This window comes from Gossypium raimondii, chromosome 5 (genome assembly GCF_025698545.1).
Source record: "Gossypium raimondii isolate GPD5lz chromosome 5, ASM2569854v1, whole genome shotgun sequence".
NCBI lineage: Eukaryota > Viridiplantae > Streptophyta > Magnoliopsida > Malvales > Malvaceae > Gossypium > Gossypium raimondii.
In genome coordinates this window covers 20,094,076-20,121,293 of record NC_068569.1, presented here as the reverse complement: position 1 = coordinate 20,121,293, position 27,218 = coordinate 20,094,076, and the positions used below count along the sequence as shown (strand labels likewise).

The window sequence follows — 27,218 nt, the reverse complement described above, 5'->3', positions numbered from 1 at the left end:
GAAAAGGCATTTACCATTGATATGTGGAAGGTCCTTTCTTACTTTTCTGATTTAAAAAATTAAGTCTGATTAGATTGTTCTCATGATATTGCATAAGATTTGACAATTTTTGATCCATGATAATTATAATACTAGAAGATTAACTAATTATAGCATATTTTAAGGAGGAAATTATCAACCCCAATATTTTTTCTCTGCCAGCATAACGAAGTATCGATCATTTGAATCATTTCTGTAACAGTTACAGTAACATTTTATAAAAGCATTTCATGGATAATTAACTTCTTATGCTTTATTTTTATTCTTTAAACAATTTTCTATTTAATTCTTTATAATAATTTTCTGTAACAGTTACAGTAACATTTTATAAAAGCATTTCATGGATAATTAACAGTTACAGTAACTCTTTTTTTCTAAGTTAATTCTTTATAATAATTTTCTCTCATTTAAATAAATTTAATTTTATTAAAAATTTAATTAAGATATTTTAATAAAATATTTAAATTTAAAAATTATTAATCTCGTTTATTAATAAAAATATTTTTGAATAAATGAAAATTGCATTCTGTAATTTTATAAAAATTATAATTTAAATCTCACTGATTAATAAATATTATACTTTATTAACTTCAAAATAATAACCAAATATTATCTAAATCTCAAATATTACCATAGATGTATAACAATCACTTCTTTATAAGAATCAAAATCTTAAGACATTGTACTCACTTGCATCCCTATAATATGATTGAGATTTAAAAAAAAAAAACCAATCAATCAAAATGCATAAAGTAGTTGCAGTAACGGCTGACATGCAAAGTACATGAAAGTCGTACTCACTTTTGACCGATTAGGGCAACTATATTTACTTCCTAACCTTGGCCTCTTGTCCTACTTACTACATCTGAAAAAGAACCATGTGGAACTAAAATGAAGATGCAATGCCTCTAAAACTTGAGCCTCATTTGTTCCCTCAAAATAAATCACTTTACCATAAGCTAAGCATTGTTTAAGAAGCAAAACATGAAGGATCTGAGAGCTCATAAGAAGCAAAAATCACTGCAAAAAAAAAAACATCTTTAGGGCCTGAAGACTACATTCTTTAGGTATTCACGACTCATGGACTACATAAGCAAAAACACTTTCTATTTGTCAGAGGCTTAAATCATACAGAAAGAACATTATGAGATTGGGAGAAGAAACAAGGCCAAGCTTGAAACAGCTACTTCACTGCCGCAACTAGGGAAGATCTAGCTTTTGTGAAAATAGCAATGAGAGATCCCAGTTGCAACTTATCATTGCACCCAAAACTCAATCGATACCTGCAAATGGTAAGACATATCAATTGAAGCCATTAGCTACTACTATCTGATATACTTTCCACAATCAACACCTATTATACAATATCAGGAACAGAATGAAATATGATTATCAAATTAACATCTCTTAGAACATATGAAAACAAAGAGATATTTAATCGTCACTTCTTTCATGATTCTAAAACAATGCCAATAGCATTTTTACAGGTTTACATACCATCTACTAGTCAATTGTTCTTCAATCTCCTATCTAAGCGTATTTATGTTGATCAAGCAAAGTTCCACATTCAGGCCCCAATTAGAACATTCAACAACTTGGCCAAAAAGTTTGTCAAAAAAAAAAACTTGGCCAAAAAGGAAAAAGGAAAAGTTCCAACAACTAACAAAAAGCCTTAGTAAAGGAAATACAAGATCTCAAATGTGGTGGCTAGCAATAATAAATAAAATCAACTAATGGAGCTAAAACATCATTTGGCTAAGAATGCTCTAAATGAAACTCCAAATCAAGCACTTTATAATACTTGCAATAAAAGTCTTAAGCTATATACTAAATAAATTATGCTTATTTACCAAATTGTCTTGGGCGTACTTCTCTTTCTTTTTGGTTCTTTTGTTCAGAGCATCAAATATTTATCAATTATTTATGTGTTAGCTGAGTGAGAGAGAGAGAGAGAGAGAGAGAGAGAGAGAGAGAAAGAACAGTAGCAGCAGATATAAGTACTTACTCTATGTCTGCCAAGTCATTAATTAACTGAACTCGAACATCAGAGGGCATTTTAATCTTAAAAACAAACCTGTTAAAAAGTGTAGTGCATGAATAATCACCCAAAAAAAAATTAAAGAGTAGCCATTTATAAGTCAAAACAGACATTGCACTTACATTGTCACTTCCCTTACAATATCGATCAGGGCTAATCCTTTCCTGGTCTTTGTTTCAGATACTCCTACAGAGAGTTAACCAAAGAATAAAGAAACAGTTTTAAAGAGAATAAAAAGTAGATCTACAGACAAGAATTTTACTAATTGCACAACAGAGAGATTGAGAGAAATACGTTTGAAACTCTCTGCAAATGATTCATTCAGAAGCCAGTAAGATATTTGCTCGATGTCTTTAGGCAACGGATTTCCAGTACAGAGATACACGGCTTCTTCTGTAATCTTCTGAGAAGCCATGTGTGTTGACTGCATGCAGCAAAAAAGTCATTAACAATGCCACTCTTGCACATTCATGAATAACACCGACCACTTCATAAAAATAGGCATCTTACTCGCCCAAATCCCCATCAATAAGGAAAATAATGTCTATTCATACACTTGAGCATTTGGTTCAGAGACATCCCCATAGGAGCCTGCTTTAAATCCCCCTTCCCCAAGTGGAAAAAAGAAATCCATCCTATCCAATTAAAACTAGCATTCACATCACCTAAACACACAAATTAGACAAGGCTACACCACCCCTCTGAAGAGCAATGAGATAATGTGGTAATGTAACACCACTTCTGCCACAAAGCAAATTAACAGATCGAAGCCAACCTGTTGTTTCTCTGACTTACACTTCTTAAACAAGTAACTATTATTGTACACCAATTTACGCAGAAACAGTATAGGAATAAGTAGTTTAACACCTGCAAAATGTTCAAAGCCTTTCTCATGTCACCATTGCTAAGCCGTACTAGTGCTGCCAAGCCACAATCAGGTACATCAAGCCTGGTCCAATGAAGCGAAAATTGGTAACCGTATTCAGGTGAAAGATTCAAAGATATGATCCAAAGAACAAAAGGTAAAGCCATTTAAATATGCTAACACATGGATTTTCATTCTTTTACAACTCTAATAAAAAAAATTGCAAATGACTTGAGCCAAGCTATGCTTTAAAACTTTCAACCCACAACTGGTTATATATTTATGCAAGCTTGAACCAAGCCCGAAAAATGCAAACTCCAGCTTAACTAGTGGCACTTTTGAAAATCAAAAGTTCTAGCTCAATTTGCAGCAGAACAATAATTAGAAGCACTAGATTATGAACAGTTGGTAACAACAGGAAGCAGGAAAAAGTTATTTATAATCTGACAAATCAACAGGGTGATAAGGCTTTAAATGGGAAGTGATCAAGGCTCAAAGTGTCAAACTGGGTCTTTGAATTAAGTTGAAGTGAGCTGCAAAACCTTAACAAGCCAAGCATTGAGAACATAAATTATAAGAGAACTTCTATTGAGTTATAGTATTGGCAAAAAAGAAGCATAGGTAAAAACTACAAGCAAGACTCATCTTGCACTCTAGTAAGTTCATATACTTTGAATACTTTTAGCTGATTATCACCCAGTAAAGCAACTCATTCCCACCCCTCTTTACCACACAAGAGAGCACTTAAATTAGGAACACTTCACTCCAACCCAAAGTTGAGCACAAAACAAATGAAAGACAAAATGAAACATGATAGTTACCTTTCAGCCTGTATAACATGTTTAAGTCGCTCAGTGACATGAATAGGATCAAGAGGTGCAAATCGGAACCGAGTACATCTGGACTGTAATGCTGGAATGATCTTGTTGACGTGATTACAGATCAGTGCAAATCTCGTATTCTTTGTATATTTCTCGATAACTGCAGACAGTCATTCAATCGTAGGCATGAAGAAATAATAATTTGTCAACGAGATAAAGCTGGTCAAGAAAACATTATACCTCTACGCAAAGCAAATTGGGCATCCTTTGTCATAGCATCAGCCTCATCAAGTAAAATCAACTTCACTGATGACTTCGCCCTGTAAGAATATTAATATTAACCATCAATACGTTACCCTTGCAAAGCATTTATTCAAACCTAAGATAATCAAATGATAAGCTCTGGATAAAGGTAGTCACAAATGCCCGAGCAATATCAGCAGCAACACAAAAGAACAGCTGGATTTAAACAACTACAAGTAAATTCTGTAATTCCAAATTCATAAATAGCCAGTGGTTCTTGTCAATCTAATGCATATCAATTGCACACAACAAAAGGAATTTACCCAAATGAGAAGCTTTGGGTGCTAGCAAAATCTTGAATCTGTTGCCTAACAACATCAATTCCTCTATCATCTGAAGCATTCAACTCGAGAATCATATTACGATACTGTGATCCATAAAGCTTCCGTGCAACAGCCAGAATGGTAGATGTTTTGCCAGTTCCGGGAGGACCATACAATAGAAGATGCGGCAATCTGTTCTCGCTTGTAAGCCTATCAACTAATTTACACCAACAAAAACCGAGTAAATAATTTGTTACAAGATATCGAGTAAAATGTCATCAGAATCGCTTCAATTAACGAAGCAGACTGTTTATATTAACCCAAAATCTTTTACTAAATTACAGCTATAAAAGAGGAATACGAAAAGTTCGAAGTCACTAACTTCGTTCCTCCATCATTTATCCTTCTTTACCCCTATAATCACAGTAAAACTTTAAACAAAAGTGGGAGGAGGGAAGCAAATCAAGAAATACATTTTTTTTAAAAACCCTAGGTATAGAGAGAAAATGAATTACTGGTGTCAACGATGTCGCGGTGAGCGGCTACGTCGGCGAGTGACTGAGGACGGTACTTCTCGACCCAGGGAGTGGGTTTGGTATCGGCGGCTGTGACGAGACCTTTGCCCTTGTTAAGCTTTTGAGAGTTGTTTTGTTTCTGGTGGTTGTCGTCTTCGTCGATGTCCATTAGAGAAACTACTTCCGCCATCGCCGTATAGCTTCTTCTTCGTAATTTTCTGTCTTTTATATGTATATTGTTACGAACGTGGCCGTTCGCTCTTCGCCGTTGGCTGCGGCTGATGAGAATATTGGGGTTTTACTTTACTCGCGGCGGTATTTTTCAAGAGTGGGACTGTCTGATGGCGCCAACCCTGTTTTTGAAGCGCGCCTTTTTCTACTGTTCGGTTCGGTTCGTCCGGTTATATTTTATTTTTTCTTCCTTTTTCTTTTTCTTTTTAATCAAATTTTTCTGGTCATTTTTTTATATGGATAAAGCATTATACAGTCCCTAAACTTGACAATTTTCCTCAATTTAATCCCTAAATTTTTTTTATCCACATTAGTCTTAGAACTTAGCGGTTTTGCCATTTTGTCAATGTGATGATATAGCATCGTGATCACCTAAAAAGTTATAATTTTTAATGAAAATTTTAGACAATGACATGGCACAATCTCAAAATACTATATCATCACATATATCAAAATTGGAAAAAGAAATTGTCAAATTTAAAGACTAATGTCAACCCAAAAAAGTTTCAATGCCTAAGTTGAAAAAATGGGAAAACTACAAAAATGATCACCCAACTATGCTTTTCGTTCTATTTTGATCACCCAACTATTAATTTTTTTATTCAATAACTAAACTTTTTGAAATTAAATATTTTAGTCACTCTAAGTTTATGTGAACTTTTTTTATTGGTCTAATAATAAAATTAGCCCTCTAATATTTACACATTCTATCATTTTTCTTCTAAATATTAAAAAGGCTTAGTTAAATAGGAAGCCCTTAAACTGTCATTTGTTTAAGTTAGATGTCTAAACTTTCTTTTAATCGAACCAGGTACCTAAACTTTATTCCGTAATCAAAATTAGCCCCTGTCATTACAGTTTATTAAAAAAAGTTGAAGTCAATTAGGGAGCGCCACATCACCATTTTATTAAAATCTAATTAAATAAAAAAATGTATCAACATTTATATTAGTATTAAATAAAAATAACTACATTAATATTTAAAAAATTAAAACAAATACCTCCCACCGTTTTCCTCACATCATGCCATTGAACCAACCTTGGCTCACCTTTCGGTTTTTGTCTCAGCCCAGCAAATCTCTCCCAAGCCCAAACCTGAGCTAATTGATGAAATGGCGACCCAAGGGTAAGCTTAAACACCTCCTCTTTCCCCATTTTGGTTGAAGCAGTAATTGCACCTTTCAACAAACACAAGTCTCTACAAAAACTAGCAAGTACGGCGGGTGCTAAAGCGAGCTTTGTCCCTCTAGCTAAATGAATTGCAATGGAGAAGATGGAAAGGGGGAGAAGGAGAGGGAGAGGGACGGGGTGAGGGAGGAAGAGGAATATTTTTATTTTATTTAATATTAACATAATTTTTTAATTAGATTTTAATTATATGGTGATGTGGGACTTCCTCATTGGTTCTGACTTTTTTTAACGGATGTAACAATAATGATCAATATTGGTATCTAAATTAACAAATTTTGTAAATGTTAATAGTTAGATTTTTATTTTTTAGAATTGAACTAAAATGACAAAACTGTGTACATTAAAAGCTAAATTTGTTAATTTTTTATATTTAAGATAAATTGATTAAATGTGTAAACATTAGAGGACTAATTTTGTTATTAGACCAATAAAAATGTCCACAATAACTGAAAGTGACTAAAATAATTAATTTTAATAGTTTAGTGGTTAAATAAAAAATTAATAGTTGAGTGACAATAAAAACATTATTGAAATACCATTTTCATAGTTTACCCAAAAATTATCAAATTTAAAGATTAAATGTTGAAATCAATTCTTCACATTGTTTTTATCTAATTATAATAAATTGTGTTAAATATTTGGATGACGTTCATATATTACTTTATTTTGATTTTTAATGTAAATTAATTTATTCGATAATTAATTTTTATCTCGTGCTATGTATGAGTTTATTATATGTATCTATTAAATTTCATTAATTTATTAATTTAAAAATAAATTTAAAATACGTAACGTTTTTCAAATTAAATGATTGAAAATAAATATTTAAGCAATATTAGATTTAATTAATATTTTAAATTTTTATTAAAATTCATAATTACTATTAAGCCGTTATTTGAAACTAAATGTGACAATTAAAATTAATAGGAACTAATATAATAATTTTTAAAAAGTAATTAAAACAATAAATTTGGAAGAGGAATTAAATTGTGTAACTATTAATATTTAAAAAAATTCATGAAGCAAGTAAAAAAATGGTGTATGTCAAATGTTAAAAAGAAAAATACTACAATGTTAACATTAGTATAAACCTAAGGCTTGCTTCAAATGACCTTTTATCTTCAAAGTGCAAGTTGATTACTTTGTCTTCACCCACAACTCTAAATTTTTTGAATGAGTTATCACTTTCCATGGTTGAAACGTAAATTATAAATCAAAAGTTTTGAACATATAATAACAAATGATGCAAAAAATAAGATAGTCACGTAAATATTTTTTTCAACAATTTTATTATTGGTTCTGATTATATCTTTTTTTTTACACAATGTCTAGAATTACTCATAACTTTATTCCCCGCTCATAAACAGAAAGATAATGCATTTTAACGCACTTAAACTCATGTCTTACATTGGAAACAATGCCTATACCAATTAAAACTCAATTGACAATATAATTATAATTAAAAATATGATATTCATAGAAACATATAGTAAGAATGTAAACGGATAATTACAAAAAAAAAAAAAAAACAATGATGAAATCTTACTACAAAAGCATTATATGTAAATTTTTTATTCTAATCTAATCTCTTTGAATATGCATAATAGACTTGCTCATGGGTTAGGTCGGGTCGGAAGTCTGCCCAAAAAGTAGGAGAGTTCGGGTAAAAATATAGGCCCAAAAATGGGCTTGGACAAAAAATAAAGCCCGTTTAGAAAACAAGATGGGCTTCGAATAAGGTTTTTTCGGCTTGGGCCCGGTCTGGATATGTAAAAAAACTACAATTTTTGTTGCTATTTTATTTTATTTTTTTCACTACTTTGCTACTATTTCACTGTTATATTGCTACTATTTTGTTGTTATTGTATAACTCTTGTTTTATTGTTAATTTTGTTACTATTTTAGAGGTATTTGCTTGTTAAGTTGCACATGTATTAGCGTTATTTAAATATACATATTTTTAAAAATTTATTTTCAATTTATTAGGAAACATTTATTTTAATGTTTGTAGTACTTTTGATGTATTGTATTTAAAAAATTATATAACAAATTTAATATGGGTTGGGCCAAACTCAGATTTTGACATTTTTATTCAGATTAGACTTAGGCAAAATTTTAGACTATTTTTCGATCTGGACCTATAATTTTAATTGGACCCAATCCAATCCACAAACACTTCTAATGCAAAGGTATTTATAAGGGATTTGAAGTCGTTATAAATGAAATATTCTAATCTATTAAGATTTCATTTAATGCTTTTTTTTTTGTTTTGAGTAATTTTTTACGGAATTGTAATGTTTTTATTTTTCTATTTTGTGTGATTATATAAAATTGGAAATGTGGCATTAATATATATAATGGTAAAAACTAGAAAGATGCTCGTAAAAAAATAAAAATAAATAAAAACTACAGAGATGCCAATTTTAAAGGTAAAGTTGTAATAAAAGAAAATCAATGAAGCCCTTAAGGTAAAAAGGAAAAACCATTCACTATTATCTAAAAAATATCAATAGGGATAATTTTGGTATTTGAGTTGAACTGATAGGATAATTTTAGTATTTAAAAATCTCTAAATTTTCTCTCGTTAATAATTATAAAACATTCTATTCTTAAAATAATACATTTAATTCATTTCTTTTCACTTTCTTTGCTTCCATTTATGTACATAATGTTTCTTTTAAATTTATCATGTTTATTGAAGAGAATTTTCTAGGACTCTTTAGTTTTTAACTGGTCATTTAAAATTTTTATTGTTTTATTGTGATTATTTTATGATTTCTTTTTAAGCATTCTTTAGAAAGTTTATTAATTGTGTTGTGAGATATTTTGGTGCTTGATTTGTGACAATTGTAGTTGGTATTGGGACAACAATTACTTCTCTATATAAGGGTAATTTGAGCTTAAGCCAATAGATGATCTAGACAATTGTTGAATAAAACCGTTTACTGAACATTGCTCCGTAAACGTAGAACCGTTGGCTCTGAATTGTGTTAACAAATATCTATTGTGTCGATTAATTTTTGCTATTATTTTTTATGCTGCTTATTTTCTTTTTAATTGTTGTAAAATAAACATTAAGCAAATTAGTTAATTTATCATATTTAAAAACTAATTATTTTTCATCTACCGTCAAAATGTTGCGCATTTACACTAAAAACACCCAAAATCATTTATTTCCCCCACAAAATGATAACTCGATCACTTAAGTTCAGTTCCAACCATTTTTTCTTAAATCCTAAATTAACATCTTTGTACTAAAAATCAAGTGTATAGCTTTTACATTGTTTTCGGACTTTTGTTGCATAGATTAAGGTGATATATATATATATATATATATGAATAATAAAAATGCATGATAAAAATGAATTCAAATAATTGAATCAACTTGGATGTATCATTGACATCTCATTATTGAGAATATGCGAATCCTTTTTTTTAGTTGTTCCAGACACCAAACAAGTTGCATTAAGCGTGGTTATAAATCTGCATATATAATAAAAATGAGAACTCATTCAAAGTCTCAATTTGATTGACACTTTTGCCAATATTCTTAAACTCGTCAATAGTTGACACATGTGCAGTTGTACCTTCTTAAACTGCTTGTATCTCTTCATGTTGTTTGCAAGAGACATCAGCAAAATTGATAATATAATTCACTAACATAATGTCCCTCCTAAGATACATTAACAAGAGCCGGCCGTAGTCAACGAACAAAACAATGCACATAATCAATAAAAGCACAATCATCAAGAGATATTGTTTACAATCCTTTCTGTTCCTCGCAAACATTACCAGCTTTATCATAACATTGACCATAAATATTGAACATCCACGACAAGAGAGAATAACACATATTGCAAATTTCAGAGTTGATATGTGTGTACACTATAAAAAAGAACTCCATGATAAAGGCATCTCCATCAATAAATTTCAACAATAGCCATTTGTTTTTGTTTTTTTATTCATCAAAAGCTTTGTAAAAAATAATGCAAAAATTTGAATCTCCTGTGTCTTTACTAATATTCTTTCCCTCTTTCTTTTTCTTAGTAGTAAACTTGTATTATCCATCACAATATTCTTAAACATCATCATTATACGAAGCTAAAACTTTGATCTCCCACAATTTTTTGAATTAAAGGGAAGAGGGTGTGGCGGAAATTGTGGAGGAGGAGGAGGTGGGGTGGGGAAACAATGGTGGTGGTGAAGGAGGAGAAAAAAGTAAATTTTCGTAGTAATATATTTTAAACATTTATGTGTTATATTTTTATGAATTTTTAGAACTATGATCAATTTGAGATAATCAATAGTGTTTAGGTTTAATTTAAAAAATATCAATTCGGCTCTATAGGTAAAAGTTGAAGGTTAAATTTGTCATTACACTAATTTTTGAACTATCACCTCACATTTCTATTTAACACCTATGCTACGTTTAGTTAGAGTATTATTTTTACACACGTTTTAATATGTAAGTTAGTAACAAACTAATTCAATTGGTAATATTCAGCCATTCCTATAACTTATTCTTAGCAAAGAGAATAACAATTTTTACTTATTTTGAAGAAATCTTATTTTTAACAAGAGTTTTACTTATATTTATAATTTCAAGTTTAAAATTATACTAATTATTCTTTATTTTATGTTTAGCTATTGCGAAACATATATAATAAGTTTTTACATAATTAACCAAACGGCACATTATTATCGCTAATAAAAAAAATTAAGTGACTATTTTAAAATTTTAAAATTAGATAACCAAAAAGAAACTTAAGCATAATTGGATCAGGCACATTTTATTCTAAAATCCAGTAATGTTTTTGTGTTAATATGTAATTAACACATAAAAACCCATACAAATACAAAGGTTTTGGTAAAAGGTATAATACCAAATTTAGTCTTCAATATTTATATTTTCTGATCAATTTAGTTCAAATATATTTCATATCATTTTAAATGAACTTTTATTATTTATGTTTACTGAATACTTTTATAAATATTAAAATCTTTATTGACGTGATTTATAAGATAAACAATATTATGTTAACATGAAGTGTATATAAATCGTGACATCATTTGTAACACTAATATTATTAAATTAATATTTTAATTGATATTTTATTAAAAATAAGTTTACTTTTTTTTGAAGCTTCATCACTAAATTTAATTAAAAAAAGCTAAATTGACAAAAATAAAAAATAAAAACAATGCTAAGGGCCCATTTGGATCACTAGCAAGCTTCAGTGTGACGAGATTTAAAGAGTAAAAAAAATTGAACTAAAATGCAGCTCCAATTGAGGTGTTTGGCAAGCACACCGGTGAGCATTTCTCACCTTACTGTAATCCAAAATATTCGCTAGAGTTAAGAGCTCCATTGGACTGCTTTAGAAGTCTAAAGACAAGGGTAATTATTATTTTACCCCTCCAATTCTTCATTTATTATTTATTTTATTTAATACACATAACATAAGTTTAATATAATTTAATTGTTAATAAAATTACTTTTTTAAATTTTAATTTATAAATTTAGTATAAATACAATTTAATTTATATTTCATTATTTTATTTAAATATAATTTATAAAATATTTTGATATTTTATTATGAATATAATTTAAAATATTTAAATTTTATTGTATATGATTTTATTATTTTAATTACCATTTTATAAAAATATAACTTTAATTTATGTTATATTATTTAATATAAATATAAATATAAATATAAATATAATTATTTATTGTATTATAGATACATTGACATTTCTAATCTAATATCGTTAATACTTATGTTATATTCTTACCTAACCGCTATAGCTGTATTTAAATCCAAACGCACACCCTACTATTGTTTCAAATCTTACCGTTATAGTATTAAATTTCACCACCACAATAATTAATCTCACAATCACTACTATTTTTATCACCGAAAATAAACACAATGTACATTTAATCCAAACATAAATTTCTCATTATAAACAAAAACTCATATAATGCTCTCCTTAAAAAAACCCACCGCATAACTCCTCGTAAAGCAGCTTTTGGTATTCATCAAATCCACCTTTTAGGTAGACTTTTTTTTTTAAAAGAGATGCGGACAAAAAGTTTTCAATTTCAAAACCCAACAACATCTGACATAAGGGCATATCTGACAATTCAAATTAAAAAAAATCAGACAAATAAAAAAACACAAAGTTAAAAATTAAAGCTTCGTTTTGGAGGGAGAGATGGGGGAGAAAGAGAAAAAACATCGCAGCTAAAGGGCGGCACCATCGTTTCTCTCACTCTCGCCGCCGGCATTCCCTTCTTTGTTTTCTACTCTCTCTCTAAACTTTGACTTTCCGTTGACTTTTTCTCGTTTCCGGTTCTCTTGGAAGATGTCTAGTAGGTCAAATCGTTCCTCCATCTCGCCGTTCCGTTCACGCAAATCTCCCGTTCCCTCGCCTTCCACTAAAACGACCGGTCGTCCGGCGACTCCTTCTTCAACGACGTCGTCTCGTCCTCCTTCTAGGCTCTCCTCGTCTCCAGCTACTTCCTCTAGTCCCAACCCCGGCCCAAGTCCGTCCACTGTCGTCGTTGAACGCCTCGAGTCTTCCAAGTCTAAAGAAAATGTTACTGTCACCGTTCGTTTCCGTCCTCTCAGGTACTCTCTCTCTGTGGCTGCCTTCTATTTGTCCATTACCTAGCTGCTGGTGACAGTCGGGAAGCTTTTTTTTTTACTTGATTTGCTTTCTCCGTTTTCCATCAGTCCGAGGGAAATTAATAAAGGAGACGAGATAGCGTGGTATGCAGAAGGGGACTTTACAGTAAGGAACGAGTTCAATCCTTCTATTGCTTATGGCTTTGGTTAGTAAAGCTTTTTGTTTTTCCTTTCTTCTTTTTGGGGGTTTTCTGAGTGTGATTATAATTTTTATTGAAGTAACAATAAAACTTTGGTAGAAAGTTCTTGATTCATTTTCTTATTGGGTTCATTTGTAGTCCGTTACTAAAATTGCTGCACTGAGTGAATCAACAATGAACTGTTTAATATGCATTTTTGGCTGCTTAGATCCTTATATTTTGTTTATGTCATACATTAGGCTCATGTTTTCTGAAAATTTAATGGGGTTAGCATTCTTGAGCTTCAACATGTACCACATTTGTTTATTCTTGTTGAAACTTCTCATGGTTGTTGATTTACTGAGTTGATTTTCATGCGTATATTACAGACAGAGTGTTTGGCCCGGCAACAACCACGCGCCATGTATATGATGCTGCTGCTCAGCATGTTATAAGTGGTGCCATGCAAGGGATAAATGGTAACTTTCTTTATCCTTAGCTATTAATTTCACTGTAGTTCGAAGTAATATTGATAGAGGTCTTCTATGAGTTGAGTGTTTTATGACTGTTTCTGTTCAATTGCAACATATGGGTGGGATATCTTAAATGTGAATGACCCATTAAAACATTAATTATATGAAAGTTATAGTAAGATAGTATCAAATTCTATGAATTTTAATTCCAAAGTTGGTGAGAAAAGCGAAAACAGAGTTAGGTAATACACAATAAATCTTGCTGAACAGGATCCATCTCATTAAAATTTCAAATTGATGAAGCGTAATATTCTTCCTTCTATGTTTTGCATCTGTTTCAGTTTCAAGCCAACAGCCAAGAATTTTGAGAAGGATGGTAGGAAAAAGAATTGCCCATTTTCTTTGAATTTTCAGAAAATTAAAGGAGGATAGAATGGTGGACCCAAATTCTCGTACTTTTATCTAGAATATTGCTTTGTAATGGTGGACCCAAATTCTCGTACTTTTATCTAGAATATTGCTTTGTTATTAACTTAAGTCAGTTAAAGGTGAAGCAATGGTCTTCTGGATTAATGTAAGGGCTTTTTTCTTTATGTTGCAAGATTAACCTAATACATTCTGTGTTGTTAAATTTTTAATATTGAAATTTTGGATATCAATGTTAAACTTGCTATACAATGTACAATCAAGAAAGTTCAATCTTCATATGCAAAACTCAACTGCTTTAGGTATTTTAAGAATTGAATTTATGAAGTGGTAAAAAGCGATAACATAGCACTAGCTCTCATTTGGAAGGTTTTGGTTATAACATGAAGTCTTTTTTGTTTCTCAACTTGGTACAAATTGGAAGGTGACATAGTTTACATGAGAGTAGGCTGTCTTTACACTAATTTTCACTATGCGATGAATTGTTAGATGATAATTATTTCTCTGATCTCATGCATGCAGGCACAGTTTTTGCATATGGTGTTACGAGTAGTGGAAAGACTCATACAATGCATGTAAGTGTTGAACAAGAGATTTTGTCACTTCTCGCCTTTCATTTGTGCCCAATAAGTTGTATATATAACATGACAATGATTTGTATTAGGTATAGAGCTTCATTTTGGTGATTGATTAATGAGGTGGATGTCGGATGCTTGCGTAATGACTTGAATGAGAATATTTCATCTCTTGGAAAGTAAATCAAACATTATGACCATTTAAGGAAGCTCTATAACTTGTGTATATACCTTGAATATGCATGAATTCTAATATTCTAACTTTTATCAGAGAATAGAATTTTAGTAATAAATGAAGTCCCTTACTGTTGAGGATTATATATCAGCATAGGGGGAATCGTTGAGGTTGGTGGTTTGGGCAGGGGGACTTCCATTTGATGTATCATGGTTATCCTATTTTTGCTACTCAAGTATTATGGTGCAATGTTGACTTTATTTCTTGATTTAGGGTGAGCAAAAGTCACCTGGAATCATTCCGTTAGCTGTTAAGGATGTATTTGCCACCATTCAAGAGGTAATTGGTTGATCTTCCATTTGACTGATTATGTTTTTAGACAATATCCTTTCATTGAGTAACCTTGCTTTTGTATTTTAGACACCTGAGCGGGAGTTTCTTCTTCGGGTTTCATATCTTGAGATTTACAATGAGGTTAGTCATGGTCTTATTTTCATTTTTTGAAGTTTATGTTTTCCCCACTCAATTTATCATGCTTGGCTTGGCTTGGTCAACATGTTTTCCTTTAAACTAGTAAGAGTTGATGCTGGTTGGCTTTTAGTTGAGAGTTTCTAGGAGGTAAAAGAAACATAGAGATGTAGCCATAAGGCAATTAAGTTTTCTTTATATGTGTTGTAGAGGATGTTATTGTTGTCTCCTCATGTTGCTATCAAGTTTGAAAGGAAGTTTATGTAAGCTTTAAGCATGATAATAGGTACTGGATACCATTAGTGCAGGGGATATTAATCCCAAATTGGGTAGGAAATGAAAGATTATGTTCTATTGGACACGTCCTTTGGGAAGAGATTAATGGCTTGTGCCAAGTGGTATTAGAGCCAACGCTTAATTGCTCAATTTCACACCAAGTCCCAATGAGTAGGATAGATAGGTCAGATCAACTATGACTGGATGCTGAACCCTTGACATTGGGATAGTCAAAAGTGATTGGGCTGGTGAGAATGTCACTCTTTCTCTTATATAGGCTATATTGCAGACAATTGGGGACATCTAGCTCTAAAGCGGTATAACAAAGACAATATTCTTCTTCACTTGTTCGAAGAGGTTGCTTAAAAGCAACTACTTCACAGACTTCTCTGACACCCACTCGAAGTTTAAAAAAAAAAGAAATCGCACCACTGTTGTTCCCCTAAGCATTTATTCACTAGTTTGTCCCTTAGTGAAACCAGAACAGGAGCTTCATTCATATCATGCCCAAACGCCCTAAAGCCAGGGTACAGGCTATAAGTGTTTGATCTGTGTTGTAAATATTTGGATTGAAATTGGATACTGTCAAGGTTGTCATATGTTTCATAATATCTAGTAAGTTTGGAGCATCATTTCATGTGGATTCAAATTTATTTTATTTTATTTTAGGTTTTGCTTATTAAATTAGATGTAGCAACTCCAAGGGTAAGCATTAAACTATGGTTACTTGCTTTTTTAGTTTCTTTTAATTTCTTGACAAGGTTAGTTTGGGAGGAAAGGTGCAAGCAGGTAAGGCATCGATGATTAGATCAACCATGCTATTTATTCTGTATAAAAGAGTTCATTTAGACTAGAGACCACATTCGTGAATTGAAGAGAGTAAATAATTTTGTGAAGATCTTTACTGTAGCTCTGCTGTAATCATAATCGATTGATTCTAGTCTGCCTATTGTTCAGATTTTTATATTCAATGGTTCCCTGGAGCATCATGTCCTGTGCTGCTCATTTTACATAAATGTTCTTCTGACTTCTTGCTTGGTGGTTGCTGTTAACAAAACCTTTTACTTTTGCACTATTTGGTCACCAGGTTATCAATGATTTACTTGATCCAATAGGTCAGAACCTAAGGATAAGAGAGGATGCTCAGGTGATCTACCTTTTCTCTACTTTTCACTCCTTATATGCATGTCTTTTGTATCATCCATAATTTTCTGTAGAATTTGTTATTTTCTTGTTCTTTGTCTAATGTATCTGTCTTTAATCAAGCATATGCTCTGCTTTGTGTTAGATTTATTTTCAACTTATACACTGATGCAAACTATATCACAGCTCAGAACTTAAAATATTTTTTATTTTAATTTGTGGCGTGTAACTTGAGCAGGGAACTTATGTTGAGGGAATCAAAGAAGAAGTTGTTTTATCTCCTGCTCATGCTCTTTCCTTGATAGCAACTGGAGAAGGTATACTAACATTCGCTTTCTGTATTCTAGTACACTTTTATACCAGAACATTCCTCCTTTGATACATGCCAATTCTTAGCCAAATTTTGATTTCTTTTGCTTTCATTTGTATACCACTGTTTATGTTTCTTTGTAGGAACTTTCTTTTAATCATCAATTTTTATGGTTTCCTGATTATTTTTGCTCTTTCTTTTTCTCATTTCTACTCTCTATCCATTAACATCTTTTTCTGATGTAACAGAACATAGGCACGTTGGTTCTAATAATTTCAACCTTCTTAGCAGTCGGAGTCACACTATATTCACCCTGGTACTTAATCTTTTATTTAAATAAAAACATAATAATTTCTCATGTCTTAGAAGCTCAAACCTTTATTTAAGCAGAATGTCTTAAATTATACAATTCTGTATTAAATAAAGTTAGAAGTAGCAAAATTTTTTGTTGCCATCTTTTATAGAAATAAAGAGATTTAGCTCGGCTGGTTTTTGTGGTTCCAAATGTGACAGAGTAGAATGGAGGTTAATGTGTTTTGTTGGTTATTTTGAAAAGGAAAGAGGATATATGGTTTATATAAGTTTTTTCGTGGTTGTTCTAGACGAATTCTATTTTTATTTTCTTGGATAAATCTTTTTGAATTTGATATTCTCAATTCTTCAAAACCACCAATCATCATGAATGATCGTATCACTTTGATGAGCCTGCCCCTAAATTTTTAAGAACCATAATAGTTATTTCCTGATCAAGGTGTTTTTGTGTTTGTTCATCTTCTTTTCTTTTTTCTTAATTCTTGTCTCACTTTACTGAAATATTCTGTTAACTATCAGACTATTGAAAGCAGTCCACGTGGAGAGAAGAATGGGGATGAAGATGTGACACTATCCCAACTGGTAACTACCTTAATCATTTCATTGATAGAAGTTAGGATATCGACTGAACTTAGCTGATTGTGATGCTTTTTTAATACAAACATCCTGGTATTGGTATCTATACATAAATATGACCGGATTCTTTTTATTTTTGCAGAACTTAATTGATCTTGCTGGATCTGAAAGCTCTAAAGCTGAAACAACTGGATTGCGGAGAAAAGAAGGCTCATATATAAATAAAAGTTTACTGACTCTAGGAACTGTATGAAATCACTTCTCTTTTTGGTCTTCTCTTCTCTCTCTCTTTTAGATGACTAGGTTATAACCAATTCTACTTAGTTGCATGATTGCTGCCCTTTCTCCCCTTGGCTGTAAGATGCTAATCTTACATATCTATATATTGTGCAGTTTACTTGTAATTATGAATCTTATCATGAACTATTTTTGACCATTTCCATTTTGATTTACACTTGCTTTAATGCTAGTTATTGCTGCGTGCTAAATTGATCGACTTCTGAACTCGTCATTGCATGATTTTGAAGATTTTGTTCAACCATGCATATCTTTTACCATGCCTGTATTAGTACTTGTGAGCTGGGCATATATTCTTGGTGCAAATTTGATCATCTGTTTCAAGACTTTTTGCTTATTAATTGTCTCTCATTCTAGGTAATTTCTAAATTGACGGATGGAAAAGCAACTCATATTCCATACCGAGATTCCAAGCTTACCCGTTTATTGCAGTCATCCCTTAGTGGCCGTGGACGGATTTCTGTAAGTTCAATTTATCATCACAGGGAATTAAGTATTGCTATTATTGGTATTTTCTGCGAGATCTTTGGTTATTACTTTCCCCTTTTTTGATAATAATGTTGCTGTGGTGTCCATTATTTGCTTTATTATCATTATGATTGTATTGCTGAAGCATTTATCAATATTCTTTCTATTCTCATCATTGTTGCAGCTTATCTGCACCGTGACACCTGCCTCTAGCAACGGCGAAGAAACACACAACACATTGAAGTTTGCCCATCGAAGTAAGCATGTAGAAATCAAAGCATCCCAGAATAAGGTAAATGCTAGGCTTATTGTTTATATGTTTGTGGTGTTGGATGAGGCTTTGTTGGGCTGCCATGTACGTTATATTCTTTACCTTTTTAGATTATGGATGAGAAGTCGCTTATAAAAAAGTACCAGAAGGAAATTTCCTCTTTAAAGCATGAACTTGAGCAACTAAGGCAAGGGATGACGGAAAGACCTTACACGGCTGCGACTACACAAGATGATTTGGTTAATTTAAAGCTTCAGGTTTGTCACTTTTCCTTGATGAATTTTGATAGTTATACTGGATGTTTCTACTATGGGCTCCATCTAATGTAAAAATTGCTGATATTTAGCCAAGACCTTGACAGAATCATTCTCATTGTGGAGTGTACTTATTATTGGTAGTATTTAATTCCTATTAACATGATGTTATCCAATTAAAATAAAAATTGTGTAATTTAGCCCTGTAAACACCAAAAGAGCTAATTTTATTGAGGTATCTGTCACTTCTTGTTTGTATCTAACACGCATTTGTTTCTGGTGTCACAGCTGGAAGCTGGTCAGGTCAAATTGCAGTCGCGATTGGAGGAAGAAGAACAAGCAAAGGCAGCTTTGATGGGAAGAATTCAGCGGTTAACTAAACTAATATTGGTTTCCACCAAGAATTCCATGTCATCAAGCATTCCTGAAAGGTCTAGACATAGACGGAGGCATTCTTTTGGTGAAGATGAGGTGTGTGATCTTTCATTTTGAGCATGAATAGCATGATCCATAGTTCCTCAGTATTTTGCAATCTTAGATATAGTGTTCATAGTAGAGGCTTTTTGCAGTAGATCATTTCAGTGGTATGGTTCACTTGACAATTTGAGTTCCTTGGTATTATTTTCTGAAATTTATGTTAGATGTATTTGGTGATGCAGCTAGCATATTTGCCAGATAGGAAAAGAGAATACATGATTGATGATGATGCTGGAAGTTGTGCTTCTGAGCTCTCCGTCGAAGGAAGGGATGATGTTGCAAATCTGGATGAGCTGGTTAAAGATTATAAAAGGAACAGGAGGCGCGGAATGCTTGGCTGGTTTAAACTAAGAGTAGGTTCTGATATATAACTTCCTGTTATTTCTTCTTTAGCATGGATTGAAGGTAGAGTTTTATCTATGGATCAGAGTTGAAAAATGCACTTATTCTGTTTCATTCTGTTTTATCTATGTTTCTTGAGCAGAGATAAGGATTAAAATACTTCAAATGCTTCAATCTTATCAACTCAATTATTCAAACTTTCCAACATTCATTGATTTTATACTTATTCAACAAACTAAACTAGATCAAACAATGTTTGAGAAATTTCCCCTGCAGAAACCTGAGAATCAGGCTGGAATGTCTCCCAGTGCTGATAATGGGAGCTCAGCAAGTGGGTCTCCTGCATCTTGTTCAAAATCTTTGCAAGACAAAGTTACATTGAATGATATGAAGGATGGACGGAGAAAATCAGTTAGCAGGAGAGGAGATGATCCTGCAATTGTTGATTCATTTCCAGAAAGAACTCAAGCTGGTGATTTGTTTAGTGCCACTGTTGGAGGTCGTTTGCCTCCGGTAAGAACTGCAATCACTTTTGTTTTGTTTTATATGTAAGCATTCCAAGATAGCTAGTATGCTACATGGAAAGAAGCTTCTGGAACTTAAGATTTTTTTTTAAACAGTTTAATTTAATGAACTTATATTACTTAGGGTGAGTTTAGATGGGCGATGCGTTTACCTGCGGTTAGTGTAAAAACAGCGGTGGCGGTGAGATTAGATACTGTAGCGATACTGTAGCGTGAGATAAAAAGTAAGCTAAATGCACCGCACCGCACCCAATCGCCCATCCAAACTCACTCTTAGTGTTTTGCTTATTTGCCAAGTATTGGGATTGTATGATCATATTTGGTACTTTGCGTTTCTATTTTATTTGTTTTTTTAGAATTTCTGCATTTGTGCATTGACTAAGACATGCTTTTACTTGAGTTCACTGCCTTCTACCATTTTGTGCTATGATTATGGATAGTACTGCTAGAATTATGTACATCTAAAATTGTTAGAGATTTTCTAGGGAAAGACCTATCTGACATTGTGGTATTTAAAAGTAGCTTGCCAATGTTTTATATTTTCGAATGTTAATGAAATATTTCTTTTTGGCAAAGTTTGGTTCTGGTCCTTATAGTTTTAAGCTATTGCTTAAGTTCTAATAAGTTCTTTTTGCTCTCATACTCAGTGAAGATAATAGTTTGTTTGCTTGTGTTGGGGAGTTATGTGGAAAACATATAAACAAGTGCTATGGGATAACTTATTGATTGAAACATTATATTAACTGGGAGCTGAATACACTTTCCAGAGTGGAACCACTATTACAGATCAAATGGATCTTCTCCAGGAGCAGATGAAAATGCTAGCTGGAGAAGTTGCATTGTCTATTAGTTCTCTAAAAAGGCTGTCAGAGAAAGCAGCAAGCAGCCCCGAAAATTCACAGCTTAGAGTGAGCTACATTAATAAACTCTGCACCTTTTGCAAAATTCTAAATTTGATTGGTAATAGTCGATGCTTATGAAGTTCATACTGATTAATACAGGAGCAAATGCAGAAGTTGAAGGGTGAAATCAATGAGAAGAGGCATCAAATACGAGTTTTAGAACAACGAATGATTGAATCAGTTGGGAAGGCTCCACATACATCAAATAATGCTGAAATGTCGCAGGTAAGCATGCTTCAAGTGAAGTGTTGGTTATCTCAGAATTTTTGGGTGATGCTACTGAACTGCGAAGACAAATTTTCCTATTGTCCAGCTTGGATTTTTCCAATTAAACCACAACCTTTATATTAGTTGGTAGAAGAAATGTGTAATATTATATTAACCATCCTGTGGTGCAAATAACTACTGCTTTTGAGATTGAAGATCTCTGTTGAAAGAGCTCTTTCTCACTTTATATTTTCAAGCAATCTTTCAACTTTTCCCATTTTATATTTGAAAGTTTCAATAAAACTTTGTTCTGTCTTACTGTAAGTTATTTATATTGAGGTTCAAAAAGAAAAATAATAAATTACATGCTTTGACTTTTGGTGACCAAATAGAAAAATAAATTACTATTTTCTTTTTAATGCTTTGTTGGGGATTGGGTAGCGGGTGGTATAGTAGGCAAGAACAACACATTTGATTGTAGGTCATTCTCTGTTAAGTTCCCCCCCCCCCCCTCTCCCTCCTCTTGGCTGCTCTTTCTTGCTGATTCAGTCTATTAATCTCTAATGTAGGCTCTTTTGAAGCTTGCAACAAACCTAAATGAGAAAACTTTCGAACTTGAGGTTTGTTATCCTATTACTTGGTTGTGCAAATGGTATTTAAATGTCAAATATACTTTACTAATTTGAGTGCATTGTGATGGAATTGTATTGAAAGATTAAATCAGCAGACAATAGGGTACTTCAAGAGCAACTTCAAGTGAAGGTAGAATTTCTAAGTCCGCTTTGCCTTCCCCGTGCTTTATTATTTCAGAGTTCATATTGTTAATGATAGTATTTGATTCTCCTAGTAGATAGCAGAAAATTCTGAGATGCAAGAAACTATTCTTCTACTAAGGCAACAGCTGAAGAACAAAAGCTCCAGGAATCCACAAGAAAGTGCAGATAATGTGGCAGAAGAAACTTGTTCCAAAGAATTTTTTGAGAAAATGAAGAATGGAATTGGTTCATGTGAAGAAACTTACGGTGATGATAATACACCAACTAGTGTCATGAGCTTGAATAGAGTATTTTCTCAGGATGACTCCAAAGAGTGTGACAAATGTACCTCTTTGAATTCCCAAGTTCTTATTCAGGTAATTCCTTTTTCATTATTAATTCTGGCATCTTAAGCAAAATTTGAACTAACTATGCTACTTCTGTTCAGTATTTGATTAAGGGTGGTGTATTACTCTTCCATGAAGTTTTCTGCTGATGTTTTTAACCTGTTTTCATTTTCTTAGGCTGCTGAGATAGAGAGCCTGAAGCAAGAGAAGGTGAAATTAGCTGAAGAGAAGGATGGGCTTGAAGTTCACAGTAATAAGCTGGCAGAGGAAGCTTCATATGCAAAAGAGTTGGCGGCAGCAGCTGCAGTTGAACTTCGAAACTTAGCTGAAGAAGTAACCAGGCTTTCTTATGAAAATGCTAAACTGACAGGTGAACTGGCTGCCGCAAAAGAGGCCCGCTGTAGATCCAACTGTTGTCAGAGGACTATGCATAATTTTAGACAAAACAACATGAGTGGTGCCTGGCCCGAGGCACATCACAGGAAACAAGAGGATGAACTTCTCATAGAGGAGTTGCAGAAAGAACTTAGCATGAGGAACCAAAGAGAAGCTGCCCTGGAAGCTGCATTATCTGAGAGAGAGCTAATGGAAGGTGATTTGCGGAGAAGAATTAATGAAGCAAAAAGGCACGAGGAACATCTGGAAAATGAGCTGGCAAACATGTGGATGCTTGTGGCAAAGATGAGAAAACTTGGTGTTAATGTGGAGGACATATCATCAAGTATCGCACAAACAGGAGAAAGAAATGGACCTTTGCCTTCCAATGGTCACTCGTTTAAATTATTGAAACCGGAAGAAGCTTGTGAAAATTTACATGGGATGAAAACATACGAAGAGTTAAGAGCTTGCTATCAAGAAGAAAGGAGAAGATGTGAAGAACTAGAAAGGCTTGTTTCCAGAATGAAGGTATGCTGTTTCTCTAGATTAGTTTTGAAGAAATCAGAACTTGCATGTTTTTCTCGTACCAGTTTATTGTGGTTGTTTTCTTTCTTCAACTATGGATCTGTCTTTTTGGTTGCCTTCTTTTAAGGTTTCATTTTCCAGCTCTAGTATGAGTATAAAATTAGTGTTTGATTTATCATTGGGATGTAAGACTTGTCCAAACCAGTGAGGAATCTATAAGGGATATAGGCACAGTTCTAATGGAAATTGATCCTGGAATAGGATGAGTATTCAGTATCAAGTCGACAGCCTCAATATAAGGCCACTGCAAACCTCAAACTTAATCGCTGTGGATGACGTCACTTAACACTTGTATATGAGTGCAGTACTGTCGATTAAAGCAAACAATTAGCTTTTAGCATTATATTAAGCATCAACCTACCTCAAACTTAATGACCAAGAATAGAATGTTATCACTTGGTAGAACGTTGAATTATCAATTGTATTAAATTGTTGGCCTTCTAGCCTAGTTTCAGCTGTAAGCCTGCTTTTGGTCTACAAACTAATCCGCCAGCGAATGCCAGTTTTCAGATTTCATGTGCTGATCTACATCTCAGGACCAATTTTTCATTTTTCTGAATTAATAGGTATATGAGGCCTGTTAGTTGAAGACTTTTGAGATGCATCTTTGTTTGTGTACTTTAAGCTATACCTTATATCTGTTCTATGCTGTTGCATTTGATTATATTTAAGTTGGTTATGATGTGTATATGTAAATATATCCGTAGACATTTAATTCCATCCAGTTGCAACTTAGAAAAGTTATGAATCTAAACTAACCAACTATTTTCTATAGGGTGAAGATATCAGTGGTTTAGATGTTACATCTCTCGAAGAACTGAAGAATTTTCATGTTGAGGCTATAACGAAAATTTGTCATGCAAAGGTTATATCTTTTTTTATGCTTTTCTTAAAATATTGCTATGTTACAATAAATTGCCATCTTTTCTCATTTACAGCAACATATAGCTGAACTGTTATTATCATTCATATTTCATCCAGTGGCATTTTGAATGTTCAGTTTTAGTATTACCAACAAGCAATTTAAGCAATTTAAGCATTTAGGAGCTGAAATGAGGATGTAAAACTTAGCAGTATTCTGTATCATAACTAATTTCAATGCTTCAAATAAGTTCTATGGTATTTCTTTTCTTTTAGTAATTTTGATTCTTTTACTTTTGCAGTGTGCAAATTTTATGTTGTAGGGTATGCAGAATTTAACCATGCATTTATCTGACCATCACGGTGAGTATATATCCATTTTCTTTTCTTTATTCTGCAAATTTAATTGAACTTTGTTGACCACTTCATGCATCCTAAAAGAGGAAAGGAAGGAGCCAATATTATGTACAAACTGCCTAGCTGAACTAAAACTAAATTGAGCTCTTAAATCATGAAAAATCTTACGTCAAATAAAATATATCCTCTCTCTTTAATTTTCTAAACGTGTTGTGGTTACATTATTGAGTAGTTAAGCCTTCCCGTCTCTGTTATTATTATTATTTTATTTTGTCAAGGTCCACCTCTAGGCTCGAGGAATATGTACTTCCTTTTGTGTGCGTCGATCAAGGAGATCGGTATAAATCTGTCTTTAAAACCCAGAAACGGTATAAATCTATCTTTAAAACCCAGAAATGGTATAAATCTATCTTTAAAACCCAGAAACTACTCGTGATTGGGGGTTAGTTATTTTAATAGGGATCATATGAAGTTCTCCAACAAATGTATCTCTATTTATCCTGGTAAATCATTTTGCATCAAATCTGGTGGATCACATGGTTGCTCATCTTGTTGAATGCTATGCACAGGTGTAATGTATTCTGTACATAATGGAAATATTAACCGAACTGTCCTTTCGATCGAAATCCTTTTGGTGTATCAACTACCATTGCAGATGCATCTTTCCCTGGCTAACTTACATCAGAAATGCCAGAAAATGTTGAAAGCTTTTCCCTTTTCTTTTTTCTTTTTCTTTTTTTTTTTGGGGGTGGGTTGGTTATTTTACTTATTTTCTAATTCCTTCTGCAGTAAATATTAGTGTGCTATTAGCTGTTGTATTTTGGGATAATACCCAATTTGTACCCTGTAGGTTGCAAATAAAGAAAATAATTCGATTTCTAAATTTCTTATGTATCTCTACGAGCAAGTAAGTACATGTATTATCTGTACTGTATATGATAGTAGCTATGATATTTTTGTACTCTTGATTTGGGTCACACATTTGGAGACATTCCAATTACTACAGTATCATAATATGAAGTTGGGTTGTAGGGTAATTCTTTTCTAAAATATCAAAATTGTCTGCACATGTTTGTTGAAAATCTTTAATATAATTGCTTTACGTAGAAAAAGAGTGTTTATTTTATTTTATATATTGCATATGAATAGTTATGTTTATTATATTTGAATTTTAATTTTGTATAATTTTATATCTGAAATTTTGATTTGATTCAATTTTAAAAATACAATTATTTATATATTATTATTTTAGGTTTATATATTGTATATAAAAATAATTTTATTTATTATATTTGAATTTTGATTTTGTGTAATTTTATATAAAAATTTTAATTTGAATCAATTTTATAAATACAATTATTGATATAGCATTGTTTTATGTTTATATATTACATATATAAATAATTATATTTATCAAATATAGAAATTGATTAATGTATTTAATTTTTAAGCAGTGCATAATTGAATTAAATAAAAGTTTTAAGTATCTATTTAAATTTTAATATTTTTATAATTACATAAAATTAAAATTTGTGTATCAAATTAGTTAATGTGAATTATAATTAAGTGAATGCTGAGAAAATGAAATGGGACTTCGGAAGAGCCCATCACTATATGTAGAGCTGCAGGCATCAGTCAACTGTATTGCTCCTCATTATCGCCATTTTATCATGCTGATAGATGTTTGAGGGACCCAAAAAAAAGTTAGCTAAATATATATTTGAAAATTAACTCATAATCATTAAAAGAAATGACGAAGTCTTTCCCATTTGGTCTGAAATTGAATGCCTGTAATATAGAAGTAAATGATTAAATTTAATCCTGTCTGATATTGGTTAAAAATAAGTGAAATTGATAATAGCATGGATGCAAAATTATTTAAATGCTAATATACATAAAACAACACCATCTAATCATGAAATTCTATTTTAAGAAAATAGAGAGGTTAGTACATTTATTGGTAAATATATAAATTTGACTCGTACTTTTTGCCATATAAATTAGTGAAATATTGATTTTGCTAATTTCTTGCTTGTAAATTGTTAAACTATAAATTTTAAGGTAATGATTTAACGATAATATATAACTATGTTGTTCAATTGGACTAATTTTTAATTTTCGTAAAGTATAAAAATTAAATTAAAAGGATTAATATCTCAATTGCATATATATATATAACCTTAGAAAATAGAGAAAAATAGTGAAAGAAAATTTAGGTTACTATCTCTTGCTAATAGAAATGTGGTAATGAAAGCCAATAAATATTTGGCTAATTATTTTTTATTGGCAAACAGTAAATATTTGGGTAATTAGTTAATAGATTAACCATGCATTTTTTATATTATATTTTACTGGTGAATATGGTAAAAATCTATGTCCCCC

General features: G+C 32.0%; 2 protein-coding genes across 2 annotated transcripts; one reads left to right on the top strand and one right to left on the bottom strand.

Moving 5' to 3' along the window:
• Positions 1-964: 964 nt before the first annotated feature.
• LOC105770340 (replication factor C subunit 5) lies at positions 965-5,220 on the bottom strand. The gene is made up of 9 exons (XM_012591500.2): positions 4,845-5,220; positions 4,330-4,546; positions 4,004-4,083; positions 3,764-3,923; positions 2,945-3,026; positions 2,372-2,501; positions 2,200-2,263; positions 2,045-2,113; positions 965-1,322 (listed from the first exon to the last, which is right to left on the bottom strand). Exons 1-9 carry the CDS (start codon positions 5,032-5,034, stop codon positions 1,223-1,225), a joined length of 1,092 nt encoding a protein of 363 aa, XP_012446954.1. The 5' UTR covers positions 5,035-5,220; the 3' UTR covers positions 965-1,222.
• A 7,238-nt stretch (positions 5,221-12,458) lies between these two features.
• LOC105770413 (kinesin-like protein KIN-7C, mitochondrial) lies at positions 12,459-25,583 on the top strand. Its single transcript, XM_012591609.2, has 26 exons — positions 12,459-12,901; positions 13,007-13,104; positions 13,467-13,556; positions 14,499-14,551; positions 15,000-15,065; positions 15,147-15,200; positions 16,558-16,617; positions 16,852-16,930; positions 17,172-17,239; positions 17,755-17,817; positions 17,954-18,058; positions 18,466-18,570; positions 18,761-18,868; positions 18,958-19,104; positions 19,390-19,572; positions 19,761-19,931; positions 20,197-20,433; positions 21,212-21,352; positions 21,446-21,571; positions 22,123-22,173; positions 22,268-22,315; positions 22,404-22,685; positions 22,833-23,561; positions 24,394-24,483; positions 24,782-24,842; positions 25,406-25,583. The coding sequence occupies exons 1-25, from the start codon at positions 12,636-12,638 to the stop codon at positions 24,800-24,802; spliced, it is 3,441 nt and encodes a 1,146-aa protein (XP_012447063.1). The 5' UTR covers positions 12,459-12,635; the 3' UTR covers positions 24,803-24,842; positions 25,406-25,583.
• The last annotated feature ends 1,635 nt before the right edge of the window (positions 25,584-27,218 follow it).